The 24,612-nt window shown below is 40.6% G+C and overlaps 1 protein-coding gene across 1 annotated transcript; it reads left to right on the top strand.

Moving 5' to 3' along the window:
• Window positions 1–23,966: 23,966 nt before the first annotated feature.
• Window positions 23,967–24,401, top strand: LOC127129733 (extensin-like). The gene has a single exon (XM_051058862.1). It carries the CDS (start codon window positions 23,967–23,969, stop codon window positions 24,399–24,401), a length of 435 nt encoding a protein of 144 aa, XP_050914819.1.
• The last annotated feature ends 211 nt before the right edge of the window (window positions 24,402–24,612 follow it).

Here is a 24,612-nt window from a genome sequence, read left to right as displayed (position 1 = left end):
CTTTTCTTTATAATTCTCAACAGTTCGTCCACATCCTTCGCAAAAGCAGGCTCAGAGCCAGCCTGTGGTGCAGAGGTACCCTCATTCACAACTTGCTTGCCTTTGGCCTTCGCCGCGGCGTCAGCACTATTAGGTTGGGTAACCGGTGGTGAGAATAGTCTACCACTTCTGGTGAATCGCCCGATTCCACCAACATTGTCCACTGCGGGATCTTTTATCTCAATTCCAGGTTCAGACTTCTGATCTTGCACCTCTTCTACTTTCAGTGGCTGCTCCACTCCATGATCATGCATGTACACACTCCCCCCGTAATGCCAAGGAATGGCCCTTTCGCTGGTGAAAGGTAAAGGACCAGGGGTCATGATGGTCATAGTGGATTGATGCGGTCGCACTGGTGGTACCGGTTGCGCTACTGGCACACTGATCTAAGTGGTCGGGTAGAAAATTGTGATAGTGGCAACGTCACAGTCATACTCAGAAATCTTATTTATTGAAGTACAAATATCTGAAACATCGAAATCAAGTTCAGCAAGTACATCAGAATCAAACACCATGTTTGGAATATCAGCAACATCATCAGAAAAATTAATTACATCATTGGGAATTACAAAATTAGCAGGAACAACATTTGTAAATTCTTCAGCATCTTCAGGAAAGAGAGGATCAACATCTGCATTCTCAACAACCCCTTCAACAGACCTTTGGGCAGATAAGTCTTCAGCTTGGAGGATACCATCGTCAAGCAAGGCCTGGATAACATGCTGTAGCTTCACACAACCCCCACTCTGTGCAACACAACCCAAACAACCGCTCCCACAGCCGGGGAAAACATCTGCCTTTAGCAAGTATTCTTTGATTTCTAACAGCGGAGTCTTCAGCTTCAACACCTCCTTGACTAGTTTTGCTTCTCTTTCAACCATGTTAACATTTGCTCCACCATGCTGCGGCATGGGATTGTTTACAACATTAGGAGCCGGCGCAAAGTTAATGGCCTTTGAATCAATAAGGTCTTGAACTACGTGCTTAAAAGCTTTGCAGTTCTCAATAGTGTGGCCAGGTGCCCCAAAGTGGAAATTACACCTAGCATTGGCGTCATAACCCACTGGAAGTCTGCCAATAGGAGGAGCCAAAGTGCGTAACTGCACAAGTTGCAACTGCTGAAGGTTAGGAAGCAATTGGGCGTACGACATCGGAAGAGGGTCGAAACGTCTATTGTAACACCCCAATTAAAATAAGATAAGCATTTAATTTAAATTAATATTCTATTTATTAATTTAATCGAATAATTGGGAGTTTGGATTATTATTATTATTTTGAAATAATAATTATTGGGTTATTATTTATTGGAATAAAATAAGTTGGAATAATAAAAAGTCCCATTTTTGGTAAAAAGGGTTTTCACGTGAAAAGGAAACTCAGAGAAGCTGCTGAAAGAGAAAAAGGGCAAAAGGCAGAGCAAAAGAAGAGGAGAAGCTTGGAGCTCGGAAGCTGCCGGATTAACTCAGGTAAGGGGGGTTTATCATCAATTAACGGGTATTATGGGATGATAGGTACTGGGTAGTAATAGACCATTGTTTTACCTCTGATTGGATGATATATGTTGAATTTGTGAACTTTTGGGATGAACGAAATTTAGATTGTAATTGACGAAATTCGTAGGAAATTGAGATAGAAAGGTTAGCAATTTGTGAAATCGAAAGTGTATGATTCGTGTTAGATGATATGAATGAATTGTGTGTGAAATTTGGACTGTAGAAGGTTGAATTGGGTAGATCTCGTAGCAGGGAAAGCCATTGCAGATCTGGGAGCTCTGGTCTCTGGTCATACGCGTATGGCACTAGGCAATACGCGTATGAGATGTTGGTACGCGTATGGGGGGAAGCCTTACGCGTATGGGAGAAAAAGATGACATTTTGAACGTAAATTGGTCTCTGTTGGTACGCGTATTGGGAGATTGTTACGCGTAGCATACGCGTATGAGACAGGTGATACGCGTATGAGTTGGGCGAGGAAATGCGCAATACGCGTATGAGAGTGGGCATTACGCGTATGGGTTTGGCCAGGTTGGGCAATACGCGTATGGCGGAGGCAATACGCGTATGGGCAGAATTGTGATTTTTCTGTGCTACTGTTGTGCAGTTTTTGGTTGTTTAGGCTGAGTGATGCGACTTAGCTGAGGTATGATGTGATAGGGATCATTTCCCGTTGTTTTGAGTAGCATAGGTATTAGTAGAGTGTGCTAATACTGTGTTTGATTATGTGGCATGATATAATATGCTTTTGTGATAAATTGTGTTGACAATGTGTGATGGTATACATGATGTTGTGAATGTATGCATTTGTGAATAGACTATCTTATGGCTTAGAGTGTGAGCATGTGTCTATTCTTGATTATTGCGGATGTTGCATTGCTAGGTGATTAGCATGCATATTGTGGCCTTCGGGTGGTAGCTAATTCCCATGGTGAGGAATTAGTGAGTTTAGTCATTATTGGACTGTTGTTGATTGTTGCATGCTAGGTGAGTAGCGTGCATTTCATGGCCCATTTGGGGTGGTAGCTAATTCCCATGGTGAGGAATTAGTGAGTGAGTCACTATGTCTCAAATGAGTGGGACTAGTGAGCTTGGTAGCCGTGCCTGGATTTGGACGGTGAGGTTGAACTATATGTTCACACATAGTCGGTACCGCATGCATGGAGTCTCATTGCATAATGAATGTATGGCATATGATATGAATGGATGTATTCCAGTATCATATGTGTGTTGTGTGTTGTATTGTGTGTGACGTGTTGTTGATGTTGATTATAGTTGAGAATCTCCTGTTGAGTATGATGTTGAATTGTTGCTGAATGTGTAGTCTGGTTAGGGTGAATTAATGTGTTAATTACTTAGCATTACATGTTGTTCTATAATGCTTATTATATTGATTGAGGAACTCACCCTTACACCTATTTTTCAGGTAACGAGAAATGAGTTGAGTAGAAGCTAATGCTTGGAGTCTAGAGTAGTTCTTATGGGTCATGCTCTGATAGATGTAACATCGGGAGGGGATGTCTTAATTGATTTGATATCGGTTGTTGATGATTCACATGTAGTGTGTTACATGTTTTACATTGGGTTGAATTTTATTCCGCTGCGAATTATGCAAAGAACCTTATTTTGATTAAATAAATGAGCATGACAGGATAATTTGACGATTTTTGTGAAATGATTGTGTGACACCCTTCGGGGCATAATTACTCTGATTAATATGTTAATATTTTTAATTAAATAATTTGGGGTATTTAGAAGGGTGTTACATTAGTGGTATCAGAGCATAGTCGGTCGTGTCGAGTCGTAATTATTCTGTTTCCCCTGTACGGGATAGGTGTTGTGTAACCCTATCAGTACTTATTGTTTAGCTTGTTTGGGTTTCAGAATAGAGATGGCTGGAAGAGGTAGAGATGATGCTGCGATTGCTGAAGCTCTGGGTATGCTGGCTGGAGTACTTGGAGGGAATCCGAATGTTATGGGAATGGGAGCTGCTCGTCAACTGAGTGAGTTCCAGAAGAACAATCCTCCAATGTTCAAGGGAGCATACGATCCAGATGGTGCTCAGAAGTGGTTGAAGGAGATAGAGAGAATCTTCCGAGTAACAGAGTGTGCTGATAACCAGAAGGTCAGGTTCGGTACACATATGCTGTCAGAGGAGGCTGATGATTGGTGGGTTGCTACCCGCACTGAGTTGGAAACTGCTGGAAATGCTGATATTTCTTGGGCTGTGTTCAGAGAGAGATTTCTGAGGAAGTATTTTCCCGAGGATGTCAGAGGAAAGAAAGAGATAGAATTCTTGGAACTGAAGCAGGGTAACCGGACTGTTACGGAGTATGCTGCCAAATTCACAGAACTGTCGAAGTATTACACTCCCTATGCTGAGGCTGCTGGAGAATTTTCCAAATGCGTGAAGTTTGAGAACGGGTTGCGCCCCGAGATCAAGCAGGCGATTGGATATTAGAGGATTAGAGTGTTTTCTGATTTGGTTGACTGTTGCAGGATTTTTGAACAGGATTCCAAGGCCAGGGCTGAGAGCTATCAGCAGAGGGTTGATAGGAAAGGTAAGAATCAGGTTGATCGTGGGAAACCGTATGCAGCTGGCAAAGGTTTTCAGAGACAGAGTGGGATGAAGAGGCCTAGTGGGGGAGACTCTAGTGCTCCTGTTAAGTGTTACAGATGTGGTCAGGCTGGACATCGTATCCATGAGTGTACCAGTAATGAGAAGAAGTGTTTCAAATGTGGAAAAGGTGGTCATTTGGCTGCAGATTGCCGGTTGAAGACTGTGACTTGCTTCAACTGTGGAGAGGTGGGTCATATCAGTCCGCAGTGTTCTAAGCCAAAGAAAGAAAATCAGTCAGGAGGCAAGGTTTTTGCTTTATCAGGTTCTGAGACTTTTGCAGATGATCGTTTGATCCGAGGTACGTGTTATATTAATGGCTTTCCTCTTGTAGCTATTATTGACACAGGTGCGACTCATTCTTTTATATCCTTGGATTGTGCTGTGAAACTTAAGTTAGAGATATCTGAGATGTTGGGTAGTATGGTGATTGATACTCCTGCGAAGGGTTCAGTGACTACTACTTCTGTTTGTTTGAATTGTCCTTTGAGCATTTTTGGTAGAGCCTTTGGGATAGATCTTGTGTGTCTTCCATTAGTGCAGATTGACGTTATTCTGGGTATGAACTGGTTGGTGTTCAACCGAGTTTCTATCAACTGTTTTGATAAGAATGTGATATTTCCTGAGATTGAAGAAGGAAAGAGTTTGTTTCTATCAGCCAGGCAGGTGAATGAGGAAGTGGCAGATGGGGCAGAGTTGTTTATGCTGTTAGCGACTTTGGAAGCTAAAGATAAACTGGTGATTGGCGATCTAGCGGTAGTGTGTGATTTTCCTGATGTGTTTCCGGAAGAAGTGAATGAATTGCCACCAGAACGTGAAGTTGAGTTCTCGATTGATTTGGTACCTGGTACTAGACCGATATCGATGGCTCCGTATCGTATGTCTGCTGTTGAGCTAGCTGAATTGAAGAGTCAGTTGGAAGATTTGTTGGATAAGAAATTTATTCGTCCGAGTGTGTCACCGTGGGGTGCACCAGTGCTATTGGTTAAGAAGAAGGAAGGTACTATGAGGTTGTGTGTGGACTACAGGCAATTGAATAAAGTGACGATCAAGAATCGGTATCCTTTACCGAGGATTGATGATTTGATGGATCAATTGGTTGGTGCTAGTGTGTTCAGCAAGATAGACTTGAGATCTGGGTATCATCAGATACGTGTGAAAACTGAGGATATTCAGAAGACTGCTTTCAGAACGAGGTATGGACATTATGAGTATTCTGTAATGCCTTTTGGTGTGACTAATGCGCCTGGAGTATTTATGGAGTATATGAATAGGATTTTTCATCCGTATCTAGATCAGTTTGTCGTGGTGTTTATTGATGACATTTTGGTGTATTCGAAATCTGAAGAAGAGCATGCTGAACATTTGAGAGTGGTGTTGGAAGTTCTACGAGAAAAGAAGTTATTTGCTAAACTGTCAAAGTGTGAATTTTGGTTAGAAGAGGTTAGTTTTCTTGGTCATGTGATTTCAAGAGGTGGTGTTGCTGTTGATCCTTCTAAGATAGAAGCGGTATCTAAGTGGGAAGCTCCGAAGTCAGTTTCTGAGATAAGGAGTTTCCTTGGACTTGCAGGTTACTATAGGAAATTTATTGAGGGATTCTCTAAGTTGGCGTTACCGTTGACGATGTTGACTAGAAAGGGGCAAGCATTTGTTTGGGATTCAAAATGTGAAGAAGGTTTCCAAGAGTTAAAGAGAAGGTTAACTACTGCTCCTATTCTGATATTACCGAGTTCGTCGGAACTATTTGAGGTTTATTGTGATGCTTCATTGTTGGGTTTAGGTGGTGTATTGATGCAGAATAAGCAGGTTATAGCTTATGCTTCGAGACAGCTAAGAGTTCATGAGAGGAACTATCCGACACATGATTTAGAGTTGGCAGCTGTGGTATTTGTTCTTAAGTTGTGGAGGCATTATTTGTATGGATCAAGATTTGAAGTTTTCAGTGACCATAAAAGTTTGAAGTATTTGTTTGATCAGAAAGAGCTGAATATGAGACAGAGGAGATGGTTAGAATTTCTGAAGGATTACGATTTTGGGTTGAATTACCATCCGGGTAAAGCAAACGTAGTGGCTGATGCATTGAGTCGGAAATCATTGCATATGTCTATGTTGATGGTTAAGGAATTGGATTTAATTGAACAGTTTAGAGACTTGAGTTTGGTGTGTGAGAGCACTCACAATAGTGTTAAATTGGGAATGTTGAAGTTAACGAGTGGTATTCTGGATGAGATCAGAGAGGGTCAGAAATCCGATATGCTTTTGGTTGATAAGTTGACTTTAGTGAATCAAGGTCAAGGTGGTGAATTCAGAGTTGATGAGAATGGTATTTTGAAATTTGGTAGTCGGGTGTGTATTCCGGACGTTACTGAACTTAAGAAGAGTATTCTGGAGGAAGGACATCGTAGTGGCTTGAGTATTCATCCTGGAGCTACGAAGATGTATCATGATTTGAAGAAGTTATTTTGGTGGCCAGGAATGAAGAGAGAAATTGCGAGTTTTGTTTATTCTTGTTTGACTTGTCAGAAGTCAAAGATTGAGCATCAAAAGCCGTCCGGGCTAATGCAACCATTGACTATTCCAGAGTGGAAGTGGGACAGTATCAGTATGGATTTTGTTTCTGGTTTGCCAAGGACAAGTAAGAATTTTGAAGCTATTTGGGTGATTGTTTATAGATTGACGAAATCGGCTCATTTCATTCCGATCAGAATGGATTATCCGTTAGAAAGATTGGCTGAGTTGTATATTGAGAAGATTGTGAGTTTGCATGGTATTCCGTCTAGTATTGTTTCGGACAGAGATCCTAGATTTACATCGAAGTTTTGGGAAGGTTTGCAGAAGGCTTTGGGAACTAAGCTGAGATTGAGTTCTGCATATCATCCGCAGACTGATGGTCAGACGGAGAGGACGATTCAGTCACTAGAGGATCTTTTGAGAGCTTGTGTTTTAGAAAAGGGAGGTGTTTGGGATAGTTATTTACCTTTGATTGAGTTTACCTACAACAATAGTTTTCATTCGAGTATTGGTATGGCACCGTTTGAAGCTTTGTATGGTAGGAGATGTCGGACACCTTTATGTTGGTACGAGTCCGGTGAGAGTGCTGTGGTTGGACCGGAGATTGTTCAACAAACTACAGAGAATATTAAGATGATTCAGGATAAGATGAGAATTGCTCAGAGTCGTCAGAAGAGTTATCATGATAAGAGGAGGAAGTCACTTGAGTTTCAAGAGGGAGACCATGTGTTTCTTCGTGTTACTCCGATAACTGGTGTTGGTCGAGCTTTGAAGTCGAAGAAGTTGACACCTCGATTTATTGGTCCTTATCAGATTTTAGAGAGGATAGGAGAGGTAGCCTATCGTATCGCTTTGCCGCCGTCGCTTGCGAATTTGCATGATGTTTTCCATGTGTCTCAGTTGAGGAGATACATTCATGATCCGTCGCACGTTGTCCAAGTAGATGATGTACAGGTGAGAGATAACCTGACTGTTGAAACATCACCTATGAGGATCGAGGATCGAGAGTTGAAGCAGTTGCGGGGTAAAGAGATTGCCTTAGTGAAGGTAGCTTGGGGAGGACCAGCAGGTGGCAATGTGACTTGGGAACTTGAGAGCCAGATGAAGGAGTCTTATCCGGAGTTGTTCGATTGAGGTATGTTTTCGAGGACGAAAACTCTTTTAGTGGGGGAGAGTTGTAACACCCCAATTAAAATAAGATAAGCATTTAATTTAAATTAATATTCTATTTATTAATTTAATCGAATAATTGGGAGTTTGGATTATTATTATTATTTTGAAATAATAATTATTGGGTTATTATTTATTGGAATAAAATAAGTTGGAATAATAAAAAGTCCCATTTTTGGTAAAAAGGGTTTTCACGTGAAAAGGAAACTCAGAGAAGCTGCTGAAAGAGAAAAAGGGCAAAAGGCAGAGCAAAAGAAGAGGAGAAGCTTGGAGCTCGGAAGCTGCCGGATTAACTCAGGTAAGGGGGGTTTATCATCAATTAACGGGTATTATGGGATGATAGGTACTGGGTAGTAATAGACCATTGTTTTACCTCTGATTGGATGATATATGTTGAATTTGTGAACTTTTGGGATGAACGAAATTTAGATTGTAATTGACGAAATTCGTAGGAAATTGAGATAGAAAGGTTAGCAATTTGTGAAATCGAAAGTGTATGATTCGTGTTAGATGATATGAATGAATTGTGTGTGAAATTTGGACTGTAGAAGGTTGAATTGGGTAGATCTCGTAGCAGGGAAAGCCATTGCAGATCTGGGAGCTCTGGTCTCTGGTCATACGCGTATGGCACTAGGCAATACGCGTATGAGATGTTGGTACGCGTATGGGGGGAAGCCTTACGCGTATGGGAGAAAAAGATGACATTTTGAACGTAAATTGGTCTCTGTTGGTACGCGTATTGGGAGATTGTTACGCGTAGCATACGCGTATGAGACAGGTGATACGCGTATGAGTTGGGCGAGGAAATGCGCAATACGCGTATGAGAGTGGGCATTACGCGTATGGGTTTGGCCAGGTTGGGCAATACGCGTATGGCGGAGGCAATACGCGTATGGGCAGAATTGTGATTTTTCTGTGCTACTGTTGTGCAGTTTTTGGTTGTTTAGGCTGAGTGATGCGACTTAGCTGAGGTATGATGTGATAGGGATCATTTCCCGTTGTTTTGAGTAGCATAGGTATTAGTAGAGTGTGCTAATACTGTGTTTGATTATGTGGCATGATATAATATGCTTTTGTGATAAATTGTGTTGACAATGTGTGATGGTATACATGATGTTGTGAATGTATGCATTTGTGAATAGACTATCTTATGGCTTAGAGTGTGAGCATGTGTCTATTCTTGATTATTGCGGATGTTGCATTGCTAGGTGATTAGCATGCATATTGTGGCCTTCGGGTGGTAGCTAATTCCCATGGTGAGGAATTAGTGAGTTTAGTCATTATTGGACTGTTGTTGATTGTTGCATGCTAGGTGAGTAGCGTGCATTTCATGGCCCATTTGGGGTGGTAGCTAATTCCCATGGTGAGGAATTAGTGAGTGAGTCACTATGTCTCAAATGAGTGGGACTAGTGAGCTTGGTAGCCGTGCCTGGATTTGGACGGTGAGGTTGAACTATATGTTCACACATAGTCGGTACCGCATGCATGGAGTCTCATTGCATAATGAATGTATGGCATATGATATGAATGGATGTATTCCAGTATCATATGTGTGTTGTGTGTTGTATTGTGTGTGACGTGTTGTTGATGTTGATTATAGTTGAGAATCTCCTGTTGAGTATGATGTTGAATTGTTGCTGAATGTGTAGTCTGGTTAGGGTGAATTAATGTGTTAATTACTTAGCATTACATGTTGTTCTATAATGCTTATTATATTGATTGAGGAACTCACCCTTACACCTATTTTTCAGGTAACGAGAAATGAGTTGAGTAGAAGCTAATGCTTGGAGTCTAGAGTAGTTCTTATGGGTCATGCTCTGATAGATGTAACATCGGGAGGGGATGTCTTAATTGATTTGATATCGGTTGTTGATGATTCACATGTAGTGTGTTACATGTTTTACATTGGGTTGAATTTTATTCCGCTGCGAATTATGCAAAGAACCTTATTTTGATTAAATAAATGAGCATGACAGGATAATTTGACGATTTTTGTGAAATGATTGTGTGACACCCTTCGGGGCATAATTACTCTGATTAATATGTTAATATTTTTAATTAAATAATTTGGGGTATTTAGAAGGGTGTTACATCTATCCATCATTCTTTATCTCTGTTGATAAGCAGATCTGTTACCCTATTGTTGTTGGTATTGATTTTGTTGACGTTGTGGTTGTTGTTGTTGCACTGGTGCTGCAGCCGGAATGGTCACTGCTGCAACATAAGGTTGTTGATGGTAATTCTGAAAGTTATTCCTCCGGTTACCCCTGTTCTGATAAGAAGATATGGCATTTGCATCCCCTTCTCTCCTCTTTTGTCCTCCTAAGAACGGCTTCTTTGACCCCGAAGATGATCCAATCCTATTTTGGATCTTACATGTCTTCAAGTAGTTCTCCACCCTCTCACCGGTAGAGACCACATCAGCAAAATTCGAGGCGTTGCAACCCACCAGACGCTCCAAATAAGATCCAGGCAGTGTGTTCATAAACATGTAGGCCATGTCTTTTTCCAACATCGGAGGCTGAACACGGGAAGCCAACTCTCTCCAGCGTTGAGCATACTCTTTGAAGCACTAATTGCTCTTGAGAGACAAATTCTGGAGCTGAGTCCTGTCAGGTGCCATATCCGTATTGTACTGATATTGCTTCACAAAGGCCTCAACCAAGTCTCTCCAGCAGCGAATATGGGCTTTGTCCAGCCTCATATACCACTCCAAGGATGCCCCAGCTAGGTTGTCCTGGAAGAAGTACATGAGCAGCTTCTCATCATCAGAATACGCGATCATCTTGCGGAAGTAAGCTTGTACATGAGTCTTCAGGCAAGAGTTGCCATTGTACTTATCAAACACGGGGACTTTGAATTTTGGAGGAACTCTCACGCCTGGGACCAGCCCTAAGTCAGAAACATCCACACCAAGAGCATTCTGCCCTTCCACAGATTTCAACCTCTCTTCTAGTCTCGGAAACATAGGGTCCATACCATGGCCCATTCCAAAGTCCTCCTGAAGCAGGGGGAATTGATCCTCCTGATCATCATGGATGGGTTGTTGACCAAGGTTTCCATGTGGGATTGGGATAGGCCCCGGTCCATTAGCCTCTCCAGCGGGAGGATCAGCCACAACCTCCGGTTGAGTAGTAGGGGGATTCCCCTGTACCAACAATCTAATCTCCTGTTGTCCCTGAGCCACTCCTTGGACCACTTCCATGAACTGATTCATGCGAATCCTGATCTCAGCGAGCTCTGCTTGTAAACCTTCCATTGCTCTCTGTTGATTCCTTCGGGTACCGTATCGGTGAATGCCTGAGTCAGCTATCCTAATAATGGAATACCAAACAAGATGAGAACACTGCGGTGGTACCTGTTATGCAAGACATGCTAATGAATATGCAAATGCAATGACATGTTTATCAATTTCAAAGGGTATTCTACCCCTTGATTCCAGTCTCACATTAGATAAACAGTGTAAGAAAACCCCGACTAGAATCAAGAAGAAGATATAAACCCCTAGGAATAGATAAACATGATGCATGCAATGCTTATGATTTAATTTTTATATCAGAGGAACTTTAGAGTCTTATTTGCAAATTTTGGAAATATTAAATGTTTATCACATACGGAAATATCACGTCAATTAATATCTGGAAATGTTTTTACGCCAAAGAAGTACAGTCTTGGTAACCAAATACAATACAAGAGAGAAGGAAAATGAACATCCTATGGATCCCTAGAAGCAATCGTCCAAAGCCATCGAGATCTGAAGATAAGCTACACGAAGCCTCTTCACCTCCCTCTCATAGGCTGCCTCCATATCTGCCTTCTCTTTGGCGAGTCGATCATACTTCCTCTTCCAAAACTTGGAAGACTGAGGAAGTAGAGAAGTCAATGCGTCATCAGGATCATCAATAACCTGGTGCTCAAGGAACTCTATCAAAGCATCATTCTCTCTGATCTGCTGAAGCAACTCCTCTCGTTCACGGATCCAAGCACGCGAACGGTCTTCGTCTCTCAACTCATCTACTCCTTGGCTAGGGAGGGTTGAAGGCCCAGCCACAACCAAAGGTGTGGGTCTTGGATACTCATAAGGCATGAGGTACTCGGAAGCTCTCCTCCTAACCCAAGAGGTATAGGGTTCCAAAGCGATACAGTTCTTCGGACCTAGCTCCTTCCTTCCTTTCTTATGGATCTTGTGCCAAGCGCGGACCATCCTGCCCTTCAAGCCTTGGGGATCTTTACCCTCCTGAAAGAACACACCCTCTAACAGAATGTTATTGGGTTTATCCTTTAGGGGAACCCAAGCTGACGACGTGCCAAAATAGGGTTGTAGTTAATTCCACCGCATGTACCAAGAAGAGGTACATTGGAGAATTCACCACAAGAGTCGATAATCTGCACACCATCATATACACGGTTGTACCAAAAGATATCATCATTAGTGAGAGACATAAGTCTCGTGGACCAACGTAGACATCCTTTGTTTTCCTTGAAGGAGTGTGTCTGAGGCAAGTGCAAAATAAACCACTTGTACAACAGAGGCAAATAGCACACAATGGTACCACCGCCCTTTGCATTCCTCATATGCAAATAGAAATAAGTGTCACCCAACAGAGTAGGAACGGGATTAAGAGTAGAGAAAATCCTAATGGCGTTCACATCCACAAACTTGTCGATGTTGGGGAATAACACTAGCCCATAGATGAGAAGTACAAATATGGCCTCAAAGGCGTCCTCACTCATGGCCTTCCCAAACATAGTAGCTTGATCAATGAGGAAATCAGACGGGAGACCTTGAATTCCACCTTTGGTAGTCATATGAGCACCAATAATAGATTCATCTATACGCAACAGATCAGCAATCTCTTGAGAAGAAGGAACTCTCTCCAAGGCACTGAACGGCAACTGGTCTAGGATAGGTATGCCCACAAGATAGGCATACTCCTCAAGCGTGGGCAAAAGCTGGAAATCTGGAAAAGTGAAGCAACGGTACAAGGGATCATAGAACTACACCAACACACTCATTAGACCTTCATCCACTTGAGTAGCCAGGATAAACAGAAGCTTCCCATGACGAGCCTTGAATTCCAAGGGATCTAATACATAGGATGTCAAACTCCTTAACTCTTTTAAGTCGGGTTGTCTGAAATTGTACTTCTTCGTATTCCTTCTTTGCTTATCCATGTCTGAAAATTTGCAAACAGACCTCTTAAGTTCCTTGAAAATTTTATCATTGTTGATGATATGGATGTGTATGAATGCATGAATGCATGGATGCAACAATCACACTCAAGGATCAAGCAAATCACACCACACAAAGGTCATGGGATGGATCAAGTCATCCTTAATATCAATCACCCATTTTGGTGGATTATGGTTTACACCTTATCAACACCCAAGTTCCATTGATATTAAGGATACACAAGAACGGATCAACCACGAATCAAGGGTTTGTTGCGAGTCGTGAGCATGGAGTCTTGGTTAAGAACCACCCAAAGGGAGTGTACTATGGTTAAACCTAACAATCATGTTCTACAAGAGGTTCCCATAGTCATCATCCCATCTTTCGGATATTATCGGATAAACGACTACTCGTATTCCAAAAATATTCTCAAGAGAGACTCTTATGAGTGTAGTATCGCGTAACAATCGTATCAAATCTTACACTTAAACGATCTTCGCACTATGTCCTAAAAATACGCCAAGATGGGCGTGGTAAACTAAGGTCCTTGGCTTCTAAGGCATATATTGGAAAGAGTAATGCCTAACCACGACTACTCGTGTGACATTATTGATCCCAACATAACCTCCACCAAGTGAATGGGCTTGCAAGTCAACTTCCTAAGGAATATCTCCACACAAGTCAATAAGACTATGCCATTCTCCTATCCTAAGTACACTCGAGTTCGGGTATAGAACTCATCTCACAAAGATCACCAAGCATACAAGGAATTAATATTCAAACAATTCAATCATTACATACAATACAGTAATCCCAAATTGCACAAAAATATGTCACAAAGCAATATACCATACAATACAACAAATATGAAAAGTAGGCAAAACCCACTAGGCAAATGATAGTCCCCAGCAGAGTCGCCACTTTTCTGTAGCGGGGTATTCGTTACCATTAGAGATATTGACTAAATCCAAGGTAAACCATACAAGTCGAGTCGCCACCGCACTTCTATTTATCCAAAGGAATGGTTAGAAAGCAAACAAAAACCTAAAAGTTTTATCGAATCAAAAACTAGTAAAAATGTCAGAGATCTGGGTAAGGGGGTTGGTTATGCAATGGGAAGGTTTTAAGCACCCAAAACATCCTAGGTACTCCTAGAGAGCCCTTTTCATAAGTGTTGTTCTAGTCTAAAGGGTGTAGGTATATCTAAAGTACTATTTACTAAAAGGAAGGTTAAAAGAAAATGACTCGCAAGGATGTCTCATCCAATGCCTACGTATCTCATCTGAGTATGAGAATCAGAGTCTTCGTAGCTCGGCTACCTATGGGTTAAAGAGAAGTATGCTCGGTAAGACGTCGCGTCTTATGCCTACGTATCTCATCTGGAATGAGAATCAGAGCAAAACGTAGTTCGACTAACTAGGGGTTAAGGATTGCCATCTGAACATGGACTTACAAAAGAGGACACCAGCTGTGTCAAAGGAGGGTGGGCAGTGTGTTCAACGTCCTAGCAGTAGGTGTCGCAGCTCGCTGAATCGAGTCTTAGGCGGTTACCTCTTTGTAATAGAACGGACTGACATGCCACAAGATCGGAGACGCACGGAAGGTCTAAAAGTGGGGAAGCTCTGCTCTAGAGTTGTCATGCAATATGGACCTATGTGTTAGGATTTACAAAGGGGAACATCTACCTAATGTTAGCATGCAAAGAATAGGGAAATTCTACCTATGTTATCATACAAATGGTTTTACCTAATGGGTGCTACCTAAATGGAACAAGAGTCAACGGATGGAGTGCGGAGAGGAGTTACGGATAAGGGTAGATGGCGATGCCGGAGGCAATCGACTTATAGGTAGATGGCGATGCCTGAGGCAATCGACTTACAAGAGGATGGATGAATGCGTGTTGGTTCTGTTAAGTTTTGAAAATGATTACTCGACGTTGGATCGAGCTTTTGATCTTATTTTGAAATGGTTATCGGATGTTCGTTTTAATTCTTGTATTAACAGGTGACTAAAGAAATAAAGAAATAAATATTATACACTTTATGGGAGAGGGGTACATTTGTTATGAATGGGGATTGTTCATGGCAAACAAACAATAAGAATATATGCCTCATACATCATACAAGTAGGCAACAGTTATCAATCAGATCGGATAAATAAACAATATATAATCAAACCAAAGAATCAAATAATGGAACATTTAAACAATGCATGGGATTATGAACATGTTAAATAATCAAGCAATAGAAAGCATGAATGAGAGAAACAAGTACAAAAGATAACAAATGAATCAAACAGATGAAAATATGCACACGAAGGGTCCACTGAATAATTTAATCAGGAAATGAGGTCAGGACCAAATAAAATCAAGGTAAAAGGTCTCTAATACATGGCATATGAGATGAACAAGGGAGGATCAAAAGATCTCTTCAATTGCCATAAGCAATCCCTAAGTCAAACATCGATCATAAAGAAGTCAACTGAAAATTCAAGTCAATTTAAAAAATAAAAAATAAATAGCAAATTAATCAAGAAAATTATGAAAAATTAAACTAAATAAGGTGGGGTCAGGACATCACCATCCCCCAAAAAGATTTTAAAAATAATGAAAATTGGCATGTGAATTAATTAAAACAAAACATAGGTCAAACCAAAAGTCAATTAATAAGACTAGGTTAGAAATAAATCAAGAATAAATAGTAAATTAATCAAGAAAATTATGAAAAATTAAACTAAATAAGGTGGGGTCAGGACATCATCATCCCCCAAAAATATTTTAAAAATAACAAAAATTGGTACGTGAATTAATTAAAATAAAACCGAAGTCAAATTAAAAGTCAACCAACTAAACTAGGTCAAGAAATAAATCCAAAATAAATTGAAAATGCGAAATAAAATTCCAAGAAAAGGTCAGGTTTTTGACCATGAGACAGTGGTCAACCTTCATCCTAAAAATCAAATGCTAACAATAATTTTAAGTCATAAGAATAAAATCAATAAAAAAAGTGTGTTAAAATGGACCATTTAGAACAAATAATTAAAATAAAATATTAATATCAAAAAAATACGAAAATAAAAATTATATAGAGTTAAATAAAAAATTAAGAAAAGTGAAAAATATTTTTGGGTAATTTTATAGACGAAGAAAATATTTTAAATAAGAAAAAGAAATATGAAAATGGAAGGATTAATGGTGATGAACATGGTAAGCAAGCGTAAATATATCAAAACATGGTCATGGAAGAGATGATTACCTAATGGACAATAGAAGTGGAATGGAATCTGATATGTGATGAAGCTTTGCCTCCTTGCCACGAAATTCCAATGCTCCTTCAGGGTTAGGGTTTCAGCTTCTTAAATAGGGTGGATTAGGTGTTCTCATGGGCTTCTTAATAAGTGATTTATCCATAAGAATAAAAGTGTGAAGTGAGGTGTAAAATGTTATTATTTTGGGCCAAACTTAAGTGAATGGATGTCCAATGCATGGCCAAAAGAGGTAAGAAAACGTGACTGGTTTGTGTAGTATGCTTAGAAAATCTGATTGGGCCAGCCAGGCCCAAAATCTGCCTAGAAAATCAAGTCATGGTGCCCACTTTAAATGAATGTATCTCTCAAACCATGGATCCAAATGAGATGATTCCAAACGTATGTGAAAGAGGACATGGCAAGGTACAATTGTTGTGAAGAAAGTATTTTCAAATAATGCCTTGAAGTGCAAGAAAACTGGCCAAGAATTCTTGACAAATTTTGAAGATTTTGGACTTAGAAATTTTTCTAAGTGTCCTAAAAAAATATCTCACTTTGACTAAGCATAACTTTCTAAATTATAATCCAAATGGAGAAAACTTTATATATCTAGAGAGCTTGGAACAATAGGAACAACTTTCATGTTGGAGAAATTTTCAAATGGAGCTTTTATCTTGATGCAAAATGGGCTTAAAGTGAGTGCAACAATCATGAAAACTTGCCCTAAATGGAAAGTCAACCATTTCCAAATTAAGTAACTTTTCCAATTCCTGATTAAATGATGAATCCATGATCCAACCTTGATCAAATTTCACATGTAGGATCCCCTAGGCATGGATTTTGAGATTCCACTCTCAAAATGTCAGGAGTTGACTTTTCTGGCCCCACAGTTGACTTTTCCCAAACTGTCTGATTCCCGACTCCAGTGATCAATTGAAGTACCTCTGGCTCAAATAAAGAGATGATTTTTTGTATGTAGACCCTTGTGGACATATGGAGGGCCATGGAAAAGAGTTTCACCCAAGGAATCAGAAATAAAATGATTTTATACCAAACCCTAGTTTTAGGGAAAAATGATTAGGAACTGATTGCACTGATTGCCAATGGATCTTTCTGAGATAATTGTGAATCTTCCTAGGCCAAGATTCCTCTATAATCATGACATGGATGGGCTCCTCTACTTCCAACCAAACATTTCCTGTTGCAGGTAGCCACGAAACCCTAATTTCCTGACTAAATCCAGATGAACACTTTGATAGCTCTGAATCCTTCACTGATGAACTGAGGACCATAATAAGATACTTGGACCCCCTGAGACCCTTGAGACTTGTATACTTAGAAAATGAAGTTCAATTCTCAATCTTGCTTTGTGTGGGCTCCTTCTGTTAAGGAGTGATCGATCAAAACCTGATCTCCATGTCACTAATGCAGTATGCAATGAGTATGACCTAATATGATGCTAGTGAAGTGTAAAACATAATCCCATGCTTCCAGGAAAAAAGAAGGGTAAATTTTGGGGTATTGCAGTGAATCCCACATTAATCTTGCCATTCCATTCGACAAGCTAGAAGTTCTCTGCAAATCGTTAGTCGATTTTGAGAACATGAAGAGGAATGGGATTGACCTCACCGAAGAACTTAGAAAGAAAGGGTGGGAAAACTACTTTCAAAGGCTTTATGGTCCCATCTACACCTATCTGGTGAAGGAATTCTGGAGATTTGCAAATTCAGACGACCATTACATTGTCTCTTATGTTCTAGGGGTGAAAATGGTCATCACTGAGAAATCCATAGACACCCTTATGAACACGGAGAAGACAGTGGGAAGAAGAATCTACAACATTAACCCTAGGGCGAAATACATGTCCCGGGAGATTATCCCAACCATCTTCAAACAAAACATTGAGGGAAACTTGTCCAAGAACAGGGAGCTTCACCAGAACCTAATAGTCTGGCTAAAGATCATTCTGGGGACTATTCATCACCGCCCAACGTCCAACTCGTCAGACTATATCAACACTGACCAGAAGTGTATCCTCTACTACCTCCACAAAGGGCTAAAGCTGAATCTACTAGCATTGCTATTCAAACATCTGAGGGACTCTATCAGGGACACGAGGAACAACACGAAGCCCAAAATAAAGATTCCTCTAGATAGGCTGATCTCTGATGTTTTGATAGAGAGTGGTTTGGTGGATCATCTGATTCGCCATAATCTGATGGAGGATGTAACAGTTGACACTAGAAGGCCTCTGAATTCAAGAAATTTGAAGATCATGGGCATTATAGAAAGAGTTCTTATCAAGCCTTCTCTTGACACCTCCTGGGAAGCACTGCAATATCAGAGGAAGATACCCAATGACCTCTACCTCTTCTCCAAGATAGATCCTCCAGAGGTTGTTGCACACTATCTGCATGATCCGAAAAACCAAGGGGTTGATATCTCAGACTTCTCTATGGACTGGCTACCAGAACATCCACCAAATTTCATGAAGAGGATGCGAGAGCCATCTGAAAGAAAGTCTAAGAAGAAATCTCAAAAGCTAGGAGAAACTTCTGCATCTAGACCTCCTGTCCCTCTGGTCTCCTCCTTATCACCTCCAAGTAAGTCTCTGCCTCCTAACTCCCCATCTTTTCATTTAAGGCAACTAGCTTCTTCCCTTCCTCAAACCTCACCCATATACACACCCTCTGAACCTACACCCTCCACCACAAAGCCCTCTGAAACACCTACAGCTAACCCACGATCACCTCCCCTTCAAAAATTTAACCTCACCACCACAACTCTACCCATATCTGTAACACCTCAAAATTTGCCCTCCTCTTCTTGGGACTAGCTTAACATATTGCATTTCATATTTAGGGAATTATTCATTGCATATTGCATATCATGTGAAAATAAACAAGTCATCCTCTAAGGTCTTGTCAGAGATGGAGAAGTTGTGTAGTTCAAGCCTGAGGGTCTTATTGAATTGATCACCAACCATTTGAGGGTTTGTGCTTCAGTTAAGGGTTTTCTTGGTTCTTCAAGGAGGTTGAGCATTATCTTGATTGCAAGGGTACATCATCATCATCATGGTTATGTCATCTTCTAGGGTTTCATTGTTCATGCTCAGTTCCTTTGGATTAGGGTTTTGACCTCTGGTCAACCCTAATAAATGGCAATCTTCCAACCAGGGATTCTTAAGGAGAAGAGGTGTTCTATTGATGATGAATATCACATGGTTATGTGGAAGAGCATATTGGAGCTAGGGGTTCATTTCTGAGCCATTTCCTCAGGTGGTAGAGGCTCAAAGTCCACAGTGCATTTTCAAGTCATCTGGGGCCCATAAAAGTCAACAGAAAGTCAACTGAGGGCCAGGAGGGGGAGAAATGGTTTGAGACACTTCATTCATGTCCCAAAGAGGTTCATTCATCATGACGAACATCTATCTTGAAGAATTTGAGGCCAGATCAAAAGTTTCCAAAAATGGAAAGTGACCTGTAATTGAAGGTTTCCAAAAATGGAAAGATTTTGGTTCAAATTCAACTTGACTTTCCATCATCAAAGAAGCTTCAAATGAAATTTTGTCCAACATGAAAGTTGAAGATCTTTCTCCCCCATTTCCAAAAAGTCCAAGATCATGAGCATCTGATAAATGGTTGAGGAGTTATGAGCAAATGATTGCCAAGTGTGCATGAAACTTCAAAGTGACATAACTTTGGCTACAAAACTCCAAATGGAGTCACTCTTTTTGCAAAATTCTTGTCATGACCTATATTTTCCAAATCAAGCATTGCATTGCATGAAAAAAGTTCAAATGATCAAATGTCCATTCAAGTGCATTTTGGAGGGAAAATGGGGAATTTAAATTTGGTGAATCACATGAGTAAATTTCCACTTCCATTGTGTTTATTAGATGATTTTAAGGGGATTTGGATGCTAGCATGTTACTGTTCACGTGTGAACTAGGCCATGCACCACACTTTTGCCATTTTTGCATTACACCCCATATTTCATTAATCTTTCATTAGCCATGCTTAAACTCAATTTGAACATGATTAAGGAGGAGTATATAAGGCTAATCATAACAGAATTGGATCATAATCACAAGTTCTAGATCTAGATCTCATTTTCCCTCCAAAATTCTCTCTCATTGGAATTCAAATTTTCTCCACATAAACACATAATTTCTTCATAGATCCTTCATCATCATGGAGTTTTGAGCAAGATCCATACATTTTTCGTGGAAATTGAGCAAGGTTTGGAGTTGTTCAAATGCATGTGCATGTCAATGGAAAGTTGAAATTCAACAAGATCCATGTGCTTTCATCCATCAATTTTTGCACAAAGCTTGTTTAGAAGGATATTGGAGCAGATTTGGAGGCTTAGGAAGCTTGAATACACTATTTTTCATCACTACCATTCCAGGTTGGTGAAAATTCGAAGCTCTTAATTCTTAATTTTATGTACATGAACTTATAGATCTTTGAATGCTGATGATTATGATCTAAATATTATTGAATTTGGATGAAAATTGAGGAAGTTATGTTGATTTCAAGTTTGTAGATCCGGAATGTTTTGCTTCGATTTGCTTAATGTATGATGATTTAGGCTTAGTTGATGCTGGATCCATGTTCTACGTGTTGCAAGCTTTCGATTGATGTATGCTATGCATGTTTCTGGAAATATTTTTTGGTGTTCATCATTGCTGTTGCCGTGTTTTGGTCGGAGAAGATGACCGGAAACACTGTTCCGGTCATCTGATGCGTGCGCTAGGGTTTGCTGCGTGTCACTGCCACGCGTGCTTCCGTTGGCGAATCTATTGGCTGTTGTTCCTTGGACTTTTCCACGCGTGTACTTTGACTGTGACTGGGACGCCACATCATTTATTTAAGCGCAACATTTTGTATAAAACGCTACACCATTCGATTCCCAGCTCCCTACATTTTGTTTATTTCTTTTTCCAGCGCCTTCTATTTTCATGCTACATGGTTCGATTCCCATTGATTCCATATTTTCAAATTAAATCAAACAATTCTCTTTACCTCCATTTTCTCATGCATTATTCATGTTATTTCAATTTTATTTCATTCAATCTCCAAAATTCATAACAAATAGAAAATTAATCCAAATTGAATGCAATTTTTTGCCACATGTTCATCTTGATATCTATTATTTTGTGGTATTCATTTCCTGATTTTATCATTTCTGGAATTTTAATTGTGTTGGCTTCTTTGAACATGTATGCAAATGTGACATGTTGTACCAATTCTATTGTGAAATGCTCATACATTGGCCAATTGATTTGAATTTGGTATGCTGATTCCCAACATGTTGCATGATTTTTGAGGCTTGGTTGTGTATTTTTATCATTTTTCATCTCTGTTTTAGACACATGAATGATGGGTGTGACAATGTGTGTCACACAATTTGATGTCATACTTGTGCATTTTCATTCCTAGGTCAAATGAGCTCTTCTGATTACAATTTGTGGCATGATGATTGTGTTTAACATGTTGTGTGATCATAAAAATTTCCATGATTGTTTGATTCATTTCTGTTTTAATATGGAATTTTCATTCTTGATGACCAATTGTGTGCTTTGTAATTGCCTTTGCCATATCATGCTCATGTGATGACTTTGCTTGATGCTTTAGACTTGGTCCTTTTTAGGACATGTTCTTACTTGATTAAATGTGCTTTATGTTGAATATTGGTTGCTGTTTTGACTTTTTGCTCTGCCTTTGACCCTAGTCTTGGACTAGTGGTTTGTACTCATCTTTTGAGCTTTGTATTTCAGGTTCAAGCTACTAGTCCTAATGGTTGATGCAATCTCATGACTTGAGATGCAAATTTGCTTTATCCACTAACCTTTGTTGTGTTGTAGGTTCCTTGGTGATGAACTCACTTGAGTTGATTGGCTTACATTGTGCATATTGGTTGTAACATTGTTGACTGTTTGTTGGATTTGTCTGAATGTGAATATTGACTTGTTTGACTTTCTTACAGGTACTTTAGCCGCTTTAGCTTATTGCTTGAGTTGCTTTGCTTGTGGTTGGCATACCACCTAGGTAATCATCCTCTAACTCCATGTAGTCTGGAAGCCCTGTCGTTTCTGTTTGGCAGGCATTTGGCTGAAGTCCTCCTTAAGAGGCAATGTCTGTGATTGTTTATATTTGTGCCATGTACTTCAAGTCCTCCTAAGTGAAGAGGCAATTGGCAGATAGAAGGGATTTGCAATCAATCCTCTGCTATTCAGTTGAGTCTTTCATTATGCTCGCACTACGTGCTGATGCATTTTGAATAAATACCCAAGATCCTTGTATATAGAGTCAGTCAAGTGGAGTAGGGTCCCACATTCTGGACCCCCACGTTTTCATTGATTTGAAGCTCACCCAGGCCCGGGTTAAGAGCTATGAGGTCTTACCCTCATTACCTTTTCATCTGCTCACCCTGACGGTCAATGTCAGTGGTTAAGAGCCTCAGACACCCCTTCCAGTGTTGGCTTGTTTGTCGAGGTTGATATGACCCCTTGACTAAAGCCCAGCCTTGTATGAGCCACTTGTTTGCATATAGCGTGTGATACTTGTTCACCTGTGATTGCTTATTTGCTGTTTAGACTAGCTTGCTTCCTGTGCGAGTTAGGATCTGATTAGAGACCTCAACATAGGGATCGTTTGCATGACAACTATTAGGCTCGAGTCAGTCTCCCTTTTAGTTTGTTATTCCCCGGTCTCTGGTTAGGAGAAAGTTTCTCCCCTGTTAAGGGGAACTACGTCGCCCTGATCCTCATACCAGATGAGGTACGTAGGCAGGAGATCGTGCGAGATCTCTCCGGGCGCCCTTTTCTTTTTTGTGTGTGTTTTGCTTGACAGCTATTAGGTCCGAGTTCCCGACTCCCTTTTAGTCTGTGTGTTTAACCTTTTTGTTTCCTGTTTGTTTGAGGAGTTAGATGTAAGACCAGCGATTGGCTTTCTGTTTCCCATCTGTTTTTGGAGTTGGATGTAAGCCCAGCGATTGGCTTTCCATTTCCAGTTTTTGTTGTTCTCTTTTGAGACTTGCTTGTTGTATCCCCATAGGTTTGCTAGACTTCGTATAGTCTCTCGTTTGCATGTCAATTAAGGTAGCACGGTTCCTTCGTCTAGGACTTCCTTTCTTGCATGAGCATTCCTAAAACACAAACAAAATCTTTGATTTTCTTTTCTTAAGGACACGTTAACTCCTTCTACTACAGGTGAGTAAGTCTCCAAAGGTCGAGCATCCGGTAGATTGCGTAGTAACGTCGTTCACGTAAAAAACACAAAACAAATAGAAATAGGTTAGCCGAGCTACGGTGCTCTGATTCTCAATCCTTCTTGAGATACGTATGCAGCAGGGTAGGGCCTGTGCGAGCAATAACTCTTTGTTTTCCCTACTTTGATTTTCTCTCTTTTGCATTGCATATAGGATTTTTACACACTTTAGACATAGACTAGCAATCGTGGATCCTGTGGAGTACCACAGACGTGAAGGGGTGTGATAACCTTCCCTTCACGTAACCGGCCCCCTTACTCGGTTTCTTTGGTTCGAGACTTGTTTTATCTGTTCCCTCTAGGTTATGCAGTACTACCTTTCCCTTCTCTTGGGATAAAAGTACATAGTTGGCGACTCTATCCTTTTTTCTCTCTCGCCACTCTTTTTCGCGTTTGTACCTGGATTCGGGAAATCCTGGGGAGTGACAATATCTGAAGCTGAAATGTTCAATGAACCCATTTCACCACCTTCATCAACACCTTCATCCCCACCTTACTATACCATCTCCTCTGACTCTGAGCCATCTGACCCCCAATCTCCCACTCTAGCTCAACTTCAGGCTCGTGCCCTCTCCGCCCACAACCAACCTGAACCAGAAATAAATATCCCATCACCATTTAAACAACCACCAACACCTTCATCTGAACCATACATCGAAACTCCCACTAAAAACCCCATTACCCATCACTCTGAACCTCCCACTGAAACCATCCCCACACCACCAGAACCAACATCTCCCACATCTGAACCAGAACCCACCCTTCCCACCCTGGAAGAAGCAGTAACCTTATTTGTTGAGTCTTCAGTGGAGAAGATCAAATCACTATCTACAAACTCTAAAATCAGTGATGATCCCTCTGCTGTGAGGATTCACTAGAATAGAGTGGTCAAATGGATGACATCTGAGGCTTTCAAGCTCAAAGGCCTCTCTAAACAAGTCCGAAACGACTTCATCAGAGAAGCTGGAGAGAGGTTGCAGACACGTCTGGCCAGAGAGGCAGAAGAGAGAGATAGAAAGAAGCTAAAGATGAGGCTCGTCTAGAGGAAGAACAAAGAGCAAGAGAAGCTGCAGAGAAGGCCGCTACTGA

Source organism: Lathyrus oleraceus, chromosome 3 (genome assembly GCF_024323335.1).
Source record: "Lathyrus oleraceus cultivar Zhongwan6 chromosome 3, CAAS_Psat_ZW6_1.0, whole genome shotgun sequence".
Classification (NCBI taxonomy): domain Eukaryota; kingdom Viridiplantae; phylum Streptophyta; class Magnoliopsida; order Fabales; family Fabaceae; genus Lathyrus; species Lathyrus oleraceus.
This window is presented reverse-complemented; position numbering and strand designations above follow the sequence as displayed.